General features: G+C 41.7%; 1 protein-coding gene across 1 annotated transcript; it reads left to right on the plus strand.

Annotated features, from left to right (window-relative positions):
* Positions 1-583: 583 nt before the first annotated feature.
* LOC140366203 (guanylin) lies at positions 584-7,220 on the plus strand. The gene is made up of 3 exons (XM_072452874.1): positions 584-738; positions 1,179-1,371; positions 7,041-7,220. Exons 1-3 carry the CDS (start codon positions 664-666, stop codon positions 7,097-7,099), a joined length of 327 nt encoding a protein of 108 aa, XP_072308975.1. The 5' UTR covers positions 584-663; the 3' UTR covers positions 7,100-7,220.
* The last annotated feature ends 2,771 nt before the right edge of the window (positions 7,221-9,991 follow it).

The raw sequence follows: 9,991 nt of genomic DNA on the forward strand, positions 1-9,991 counted from the left end.
AGTTTGTATTTCTTATATATTGACGATTGGCGATATTGACAATATCTCGTATATCCTGACTATTATATTCAGACGATATTATGTCCACGCAACATAATGTGTCCAAAAGTGTCTTTAAACAGATTAGTTGATGTATAATGATCAAACAAACATGAAATGTCTGTCAAATTAATCGCAAAAGTCCAGAAATATCACCTCATACCTTTAAGTGACAGTTTACAACGTAATCTTTCATTTCATTTGTATTTTTAATCAGCTTTTTGTAGCATTTTCAATATTTATTGTCATTTATTGCCACAAATCGACAGAGCTCTGGAATTGCGAGTCAAATCCACCCCACATTTCTCTCTATAACTCTTTAACGTGTCTGACCACGTGTGATGTGCAATGTGGGATCAATAAATCAGACAGGAAGGCCCCGCCATAAAACGTCATTAGACGGGTGGATTTATGAATAGCTCAACTGCCCTGTAAACAATTGTCTCTAATCGTTAACCCATGAGAAAAAACGTAGCTCTTGCTTGAATCGCACCAGGTCACGTGCAGGCAGGTGTGTCGGGCTGAACGCTTTATAAGGGCGATGGAGGAGAGGGAGAGCATACACCCTCGGATCAGAAGCTGCAAAGAACATCCGGAACAAGAGAAAGACTCACGACAAACACCATGAAGACTACTCTGGTTGCTGTTGTTTTCCTCGTACTGGCGCTCGGCTGGACCTCTGAAGCTGTGGAAGTGGAGGTAAACCTGAATTCTGCTTACTTTAGATGGTGATTGCGATCAGGACATGAATGGTTAGTGCTTGGAGGTCGGATATCGGGATATTTGGACGGACGAATTCGCTTTTTAACTCTGGCTACGCTGACTTTTAAATTACTTGCTCTGGTGCCAAAACTCAAAACCATTTAAGACAGTGTAGCGTAAGCCCACAAACTCTCTTTACGCTTTTATTTGTTTAATTATATTCTATAACAACAATTAAAAAAAGAAAGTTAACTGCGATTGGTACACTGACTAATCCGGTTTTAGAGTCTCATTTAGCCAAGAAAAGGTTGTGAAAGGAAGAGCATCGGCTATCAAACTAAAATAGAAAGAACGCGAATTTGCAAGTATTTGTCAACCACTGTACCCCACTTTTTGTCTTCTTTTAATTCAATCTGGACATTCACTGTGTCTTCCAGGAGGGCGGCCTATCCTTCTCACTGGAGGCCGTGAGGAGACTGCAGGAGCTGACAGACAGCAACATGCTGGTCGTGAAGCAGAACCCACGCCTCAGGTCCAGCGCTATGTCTCTGTGTGCGGACCCCATGCTGCCCCAGGAGCTCCTGCCCCTGTGCAGACAGAGGGGGGCGTCTGCGTCCCTGGCCAGGCTGGGTAAGACCAAAGCATTGACAAAAACAATACCTGTGTTAGATGGTAGTAATTGTGAGTGTTGTTTACAAGATTAAAACAATGATTGTATTATATGTATTAGTGAGACGTAATGAGAAGTAATCGTTTTAATGTTAGTGGTGGAGATTGTACCCAAAAAATATATATTAAAAATGATATAAACGAGCTTTAACTTTAGAAAGCGATGTAGGGAGTGCTCTCTGGCTCACCAAGTAACAGACCAGTAAATCAGGTGCTCTTCCAATCCACGAAAGCGGGTTGACTACACGCTTCATCTGGGCAGTGGTACAGGCTTACATAGGTCACATGATCCATTCCATACTTATAATTTAACATTTTAGACACATCTTGAATATAATGCAACAATAGGACATATTACGCTTCAGAGAAATAACAGCATGCAATACTGTCGGTGTAATCCCTCATTCGTCCAGGCGTGTTCCATAGTAGAAAAAGCTTCAGTTGTAGTCATCTGGACTCAGTTTGAAAAAAAAAATAGACGTTTCGACTCTCATCCAAGAGTCATTGTCAATAACAGAATTTAGGTCGAGAACTCGATATTAATACTGTTCTGTGGTAAGACCCGCCCATTGGGAGGAGCCTTCCTGAAGTAGAAAGAGTTGTTTGTTTCAACAGAAACTCCCCCTTGTATCTACCGAGCTAGCCTATTCAGAATCTTAATGGGCTATTAGAAACCTCTTTGTCTTTGTGAGACCCTGGCTCAACCACCCTGAGTACCTGATTAGCATCTGAATGTCCTTTACCTTTCCAGGGGTTCAGAATCCCATTATAAATAACAGGAAGATGAAACCTAAGCCCTCCATTTCTGTTTAAAGAAGGTCTTTCTTTTTTAACAAAAACAGCTTCCTTGACTCCTCTTTCAAAGCATCTTTTCTCCCTGCTTAAAACCTTCACCTCACTGTCTTCAAACGAGTGATTAGAGGCTTCAAGATGGAGATGCACGGCGCTCTGAGGTCCTGAACTAGTATTTCTTCTGTGCTGATAAAGCCTCTTGTGTAGAGGCTGTTTCGTCTCACCTATGTACCGTTCTTTACAGCTTTCTTCACTGCATTGGATCGAATAAACTACATTGCTCTGTTTTTCAGTCGGCAACTTGTCCTTAGTGTGAACCAGTTTTTGTCTTAAAGTGTTTCCTGGTTTAAAATAAACAGGGACTTTGTGTTGTCTAAAAATTCTCTGCAGTTTTTCCGACAGGCCAGAGACATAAGGGATAGAAACACCCTTCCTTCTCTGTTCAGTTTCCCTTTTGTCCTGCTTCTTGGTTCTCTTCACTCTGTTGAGAGCCCAAGCGGGGTAACCACAGGCTGAGAGGGCATTTCGGACATGTTTTTCCTCTTTCTTCTTGCCCTCTGAGCTGGTGGGCACACCTTGAGCTCTGTGTTGTAAGGTTCTGATCACCCCCAGCTTGTGCTGTAGTGGGTGGTTGGAACCAAAGAGCAGATACTGGTCCGTGTGTGTAGGTTTCCTATATACTTCTATTTGGAGTTTCCCGTCCTCTCCTCTGATCGTGGAACAATCAAGAAAGGCCAAGCGATTCTCCTTAGCGTCTTCTCTTGTAAACCTAATATGTGGGTCCACAGCATTGATGTGATCAGAGAAGGTTTCCAGCTCTTGTTTCTTGATTGTTACAAAAGTATCATCGACATAGCGGAGCCACAGTTTTGGAGCTATGCCTGAGAATGAGGACAGTGCCTTCTTCTCAAAATGCTCCATGTACAGGTTGGCCACTATGGGAGAGACGGGCGAGCCCATGGCACAGCCATGAATCTGTCTGTAAAATTGTCCCCGGAATTGAAAGTAAGTGGTGTTCAGACAGATGTCCAACAGTTTACATATGTGTTCAGGTGTCAGTTTGGTCCTTTCCTGTAGGGTGGTGTCTTCCTGCAGTCTGATCCTCACTGCTGCTACTGCATCAGTGGTCGGGATGCAGGTGAACAGGGACACCACATCATATGAAACCATGAGGTCATCTGGGTCCAGTTGGAGATGTTTCACTTTATCCACAAAGTTGTGCGTGTTTTCCACATGATGTTCCGAATTCCCCACAAGCGGAGCCAATATAGTTGTTAAATGCTTGGCCACATTGTAAGTGATGGAATCTGTGCTGCACACTATGGGTCTGAGTGGAACCTCCTTTTTGTGTATTTTTGGAAGGCCATAAATGCAAGGCATGGCTTCACCAGGATACAGTCTGTAATACAGAGGCCGGTCTATCGCTTCCTCTTTTTCCAGCCTTTGTAAACAGTCTATCACTTTCTTCTTGTAGCCACTGGTCGGATCTCTTTTCAAGCGCTCGTATGTGGTCGTGTCCTCGAGGAGGGTGTGGACTTTGGCTTCGTAATCAGCTGCGTTGAGAATCACAGTGCAACGTCCCTTGTCTGCTGGGAGGATGTTGATGCTATGATCTTTTTCCAGTGCTGAAAGTGCTTTCCTCTCTTCAGCTGTGATATTTGAAGGCGGTGGTTTGGCACTCTTCAGGGTCGCTGTGACACGTAACCTCAGGTCTGTAGCCTCCGATTCAGTCATTTTGTTGTTCCTAATTGCAGTTTCAGTGGCTGTGATGTAGTCCTCTGTAGGGATGTGTTTAGAGGTGACAGAAAAGTTGAGCCCTTTAGAGAGCACCTCCTTTTCTGCCTGTGTCAGAACACGATCTGATAGGTTCTTAATCCAATTGTTTTTGCTGGTCGCTAATTTGTCTGTCTCAGTCCTAATGTCTAGCTCGACCTCACCTGCATTCTTTTTGTTCAAAAGAATGTTGAACTTCTTGATTTGGCGTTCTTTGCTCTTCCTGTGCTGTGCTTCTTGTGCTGTCTATGTAAAATCCAGCACTCTTTTGAAAGCTTCTTCAGGGAGTATGCTGGTTAATTTCTCCTGTAAAGTTCCTGTTCTGCCTTTCAATTTATCAATTCTGACGTTGTTTTCCTGGATCCTTTCACTGAGCATCTGCATAAGGCTCCTTCTCCAAACAGACAAATTAGCGACCAGCAAAAACAATTGGATTAAGAACCTATCAGATCGTGTTCTGACACAGGCAGAAAAGGAGGTGCTCTCTAAAGGGCTCAACTTTTCTGTCACCTCTAAACACATCCCTACAGAGGACTACATCACAGCCACTGAAACTGCAATTAGGAACAACAAAATGACTGAATCGGAGGCTACAGACCTGAGGTTACGTGTCACAGCGACCCTGAAGAGTGCCAAACCACCGCCTTCAAATATCACAGCTGAAGAGAGGAAAGCACTTTCAGCACTGGAAAAAGATCATAGCATCAACATCCTCCCAGCAGACAAGGGACGTTGCACTGTGATTCTCAACGCAGCTGATTACGAAGCCAAAGTCCACACCCTCCTCGAGGACACGACCACATACGAGCGCTTGAAAAGAGATCCGACCAGTGGCTACAAGAAGAAAGTGATAGACTGTTTACAAAGGCTGGAAAAAGAGGAAGCGATAGACCGGCCTCTGTATTACAGACTGTATCCTGGTGAAGCCATGCCTTGCATTTATGGCCTTCCAAAAATACACAAAAAGGAGGTTCCACTCAGACCCATAGTGTGCAGCACAGATTCCATCACCTACAATGTGGCCAAGCATTTAACAACTATATTGGCTCCGCTTGTGGGGAATTCGGAACATCATGTGGAAAACACGCACAACTTTGTGGATAAAGTGAAACATCTCCAACTGGACCCAGATGACCTCATGGTTTCATATGATGTTGTGTCCCTGTTCACCTGCATCCCGACCACTGATGCAGTAGCAGCAGTGAGGATCAGACTGCAGGAAGACATCACCCTACAGGAAAGGACCAAACTGACACCTGAACACATATGTAAACTGTTGGACATCTGTCTGAACACCACTTACTTTCAATTCCGGGGACAATTTTACAGACAGATTCATGGCTGTGCCATGGGCTCGCCCGTCTCTCCCATAGTGGCCAACCTGTACATGGAGCATTTTGAGAAGAAGGCACTGTCCTCATTCTCAGGCATAGCTCCAAAACTGTGGCTCCGCTATGTCGATGATACTTTTGTAACAATCAAGAAACAAGAGCTGGAAACCTTCTCTGATCACATCAATGCGGTGGACCCACATATTAGGTTTACAAGAGAAGACGCTAAGGAGAATCGCTTGGCCTTTCTTGATTGTTCCACGATCAGAGGAGAGGACGGGAAACTCCAAATAGAAGTATATAGGAAACCTACACACACGGACCAGTATCTGCTCTTTGGTTCCAACCACCCACTACAGCACAAGCTGGGGGTGATCAGAACCTTACAACACAGAGCTCAAGGTGTGCCCACCAGCTCAGAGGGCAAGAAGAAAGAGGAAAAACATGTCCGTAATGCCCTCTCAGCCTGTGGTTACCCTGCTTGGGCTCTCAACAGAGTGAAGAGAACCAAGAAGCAGGACAAAAGGGAAACTGAACAGAGAAGGAAGGGTGTTTCTATCCCTTATGTGTCTGGCCTGTCGGAAAAACTGCAGAGAATTTTTAGACAACACAAAGTCCCTGTTTATTTTAAACCAGGAAACACTTTAAGACAAAAACTGGTTCACACTAAGGACAAGTTGCCGACTGAAAAACAGAGCAATGTAGTTTATTCGATCCAATGCAGTGAAGAAAGCTGTAAAGAACGGTACATAGGTGAGACAAAACAGCCTCTACACAAGAGGCTCTATCAGCACAGAAGAAATACAAGTTCAGGACCACAGAGTGCCGTGCATCTCCATCTTGAAGCCTCTAATCACTCGTTTGAAGACAGTGAGGTGAAGGTTTTAAGCAGGGAGAAAAGATGCTTTGAAAGAGGAGTCAAGGAAGCTGTTTTTGTTAAAAAAGAAAGACCTTCTTTAAACAGAAATGGAGGGCTTAGGTTTCATCTTCCTGTTATTTATAATGGGATTCTGAACCCCTGGAAAGGTAAAGGACATTCAGATGCTAATCAGGTACTCAGGGTGGTTGAGCCAGGGTTTCACAAAGACAAAGAGGTTTCTAATAGCCCATTAAGATTCTGAATAGGCTAGCTCGGTAGATACAAGGGGGAGTTTCTGTTGAAACAAACAACTCTTTCTACTTCAGGAAGGCTCCTCCCAATGGGCGGGTCTTACCACAGAACAGTATTAATATCGAGTTCTCGACCTAAATTCTGTTATTGACAATGACTCTTGGATGAGAGTCGAAACGTCTATTTTTTTTTTCAAACTGAGTCCAGATGACTACAACTGAAGCTTTTTCTACTAAGCATGCAATACTGTGAAATACTGACACACACATTTAGATAGGTGGAGCCGCCTTTTAGAGAGGAACAAAAACACTTTGGACTCAGTGTAAGCAGTGTAATCTATTGTGTCATAGAAAGGGAGATAGATCAAGTTGTTTACAAAGGCTTGTGGTAGTAGTAGTAGTAGTAGTAGTAGTAGTAGTAGTAGTAGTAGTAGTAGTAGTAGTAGTAGTAGTAGTAGCTTGTGGTAGTTTGTAGATCCAATCGGCTTCCACCACTTCCACCTCTCATATCCAGATGGAGGGCTTCAATGACCAGTGCCTTGAGAAAGTTTTTATTTCTATGTCCTTTTTCTTTGTGGTAATAGTATATTTTGTTCCTAATCATTGTAATTCTCTCTACTTTAGCCATGGTTCCCTTGGACGTGTGCGAGATCTGTGCCTTCGCTGCCTGCACCGGCTGCTAAAAACATCTACAAGAAGCTAAAACATTCAAAAATGCTTTCTTTTTACCCTATAATGATGCCACACATTTCAGAACATTTCAAGTACAGCGTGATCAGTTAATTACCCATAAAATACAGTACGTTACATGAAATTCAAATGCAGTAGTTTGGCATGTCTTGCACTGTTACTTTTGTTCAACATTTATATACTGTTTCGAAAATAATAGCCTACTATTTGTTACATTTCTGTTGCCCAAGACTATATTTAATGTCTTTGTTATCTTCTTTTGTATCTTTGTATTATTCTTTAAATAAAAAGCCGTCTTTCCAATAATGTGTCATTCTCTGATCTACTTGAAGAGGACAGAGTTCACATAAGAGCCTTGTCTTCACATCCATTACAGGAAAAGTAATAGAGAAACCAAGAGTGGATGCTTTGAAAAAGATGCTTCAATAATGGCCATTCACGATTGTGTGACGCTGTACCAACCAGACATCATCAATGATGTCAAAGAGTATAGAAAGAACATACATTGTTTATTATTTTTTGAATTTTTTTATTTTAAAATACCGTATTTTCCGGACTATATAAGTGGCACCTTTTTTCATAGTTTTGCGACTTATACTCCAGAGCAACTTATATGTTATATTATTTGTTATTTTCACACTGGCTTCTGCATTTCACATGTTGATTATTTTCACACTGACAACCGCAAGAGGGCGCTCTAGGCTCTAAGCAACGCAGAAGAAGAATCTGCACTTCCTCTACCTCTGGAGTTTGCTGATTTGTTTAGAAGTGACACCGAGGGAAAATGATTCAATGGATTTAGTGATTTGGGGTAATACTGATGCTTTGGTAAACTTGTTAGCATGATCTTTATGCTATAGTTATCTGAATAACTGTTAATATGTTACGTTAACATACCAGACACTTGAACGACAGTTCGTTGTCTGTGCGTCATGTATCTGAAGGTGTTACATTAGCATACATACACCATGTTCTCTAATCTGTTATTATTTTAAATTGCATTTCAAGATTAAAGCTCTGTTCCCCCAAAATGTGACTTATACTCAAATGCGAGTATGTTTTTTTCTTCTTTGTAATGCCTTTTTTGGCTGGTGTGACTATACTCCGGAGCGATTTATAGTCCGGAAAATACGGTAGTTTGGATAAAGGTCAGGATGATCAAAAAAAGATTCCTGATCAGCAAATTATTTGTTGCAGTCCTAGTATATAGAAGCAACATCTATAGTAGATTATTCTCTGTCCATCTCTCTTTTTCTTTTTTACTCCAACAACTTATGTTATACAAACCAACCCCATAGAAAGCAACATAGTGATAACATGTACCTGTCTTTTTCTTGTAAAAGAGTATATTCCATTATTTCTCCATAAAATATATTGTGAAAGCAAAACAGAATAAAAATACAGTATAAAAATGTTTTTGAATGCGAACACAGAAGAAAGAGTCTGACGTCTCCCTGCTACATTTTTCGAGGAGGGCGGATTGTGCTATGCTTCACTCGGCCGAAAAAGTTAATTCATGTAAGTAATAATAGAAGTGATAAAAGTCAAGATTATCAACAATCGTGATTATACAACTCACAATATAATTGTAACAAGTAAAAACATGTCATAATTAGAGAAAAGACCCAAAAAGTCAGGCAACCAAATGGCTGGTTTTGTACAAGAAGTAACAAAAAAACTAGGGGATGACCCAGAACAAATTGACCCAGGTTGAAAATAAAGCAACACCATTTTTTGGAGTATGACTCGGTTATTTGTAGCTACTTAGAACTCATCTGCTCTGGGACTCCCTGCTGCACTCATACTGTAGCTGTAACATCGTGAACCTCTGACAGATTGAAATAGAAATGTGATTGTGTAGTATAACTGCAATGGTATTAGATTTTTTTGAAAATTACCAATTACTGGACAGGTGCAGTACAGGTGCATTTAGGAGCTTGATCACAGCACTAAACGTCCATTTTTTGTGTCATTCTACATAAACAATTTATTAAAAGTACACCATTATCACTACTTAAATATATAAGACACTTTATGCTGTAATCCAAAGTGTTCTGCGATATGACATGAAAAATCATATATTTAAAAGACACAAAAAACAGGATTCATACAGGTCAAAAAATAATTATGTCTATGTTAGTAAAATTTTGAATGTGCGCCAGTTTGGTAACATGCAGTAAAATACAAAAACCCACAATAGATGTCAGCCTTTATAAGGCGGGCTTTTTAGACACAAACAATCATTTCCCCCGTGCAGTGTCTCCATGTCCTTCTGTTTGATGTCCTGCACATGGCTCAGGTCCTGGACACTGGGCTGGACACTGACCGCACTCACCACAGAAGGCGAGGGAGTCTTGGACCAGTTCCACCAATAAACTTCTGCCTCTTCACCCTTCTAAACTTTGTACAAAGTCCATATTTGTAAGTCATATACGTTTTTTGTGTGCATAGGTTTTACATCAGAGCACTGCGGAGCTTGTGGAGCTGCAGTGCCTCACCGATGGGATTTATGTGTAAAATGACGTACTCCGGTGTTGGTGCAGGTGTGTTGTTGGAGCTGCTCTCATGCCATGGCCATAAGCTCTATATGTCTTAAGAGTATCCTCTCATTGTAGTCATCAGCCTGGGCTATATGGGTGTGTTAAGCTGTAGTTGTGTTTCCCCATTGTGTGGACAAATAAAGGCTATCTTATCTGTTACTCGGCTGTAAGAGGTGGAATGACTTGTCTGGATGATGGCGTGTGTGTAAAACATCGCTTTTGGCAGTGCCAAACTTTATTCTCTTAGTACACAAAACACCTGTTTGTAGTCTTTCGCTTCCACTCAGCTCCTCATGTCTAACGCTTGGATCGTGTTTGGCACTGACAAAAAGCAATATGTTTTAT

Source organism: Eucyclogobius newberryi, unplaced genomic scaffold (genome assembly GCF_026437365.1).
Source record: "Eucyclogobius newberryi isolate DKJ021-1_F unplaced genomic scaffold, fEucNew1.0.hap1 SCAF_19, whole genome shotgun sequence".
Taxonomy (NCBI): domain Eukaryota; kingdom Metazoa; phylum Chordata; class Actinopteri; order Gobiiformes; family Gobiidae; genus Eucyclogobius; species Eucyclogobius newberryi.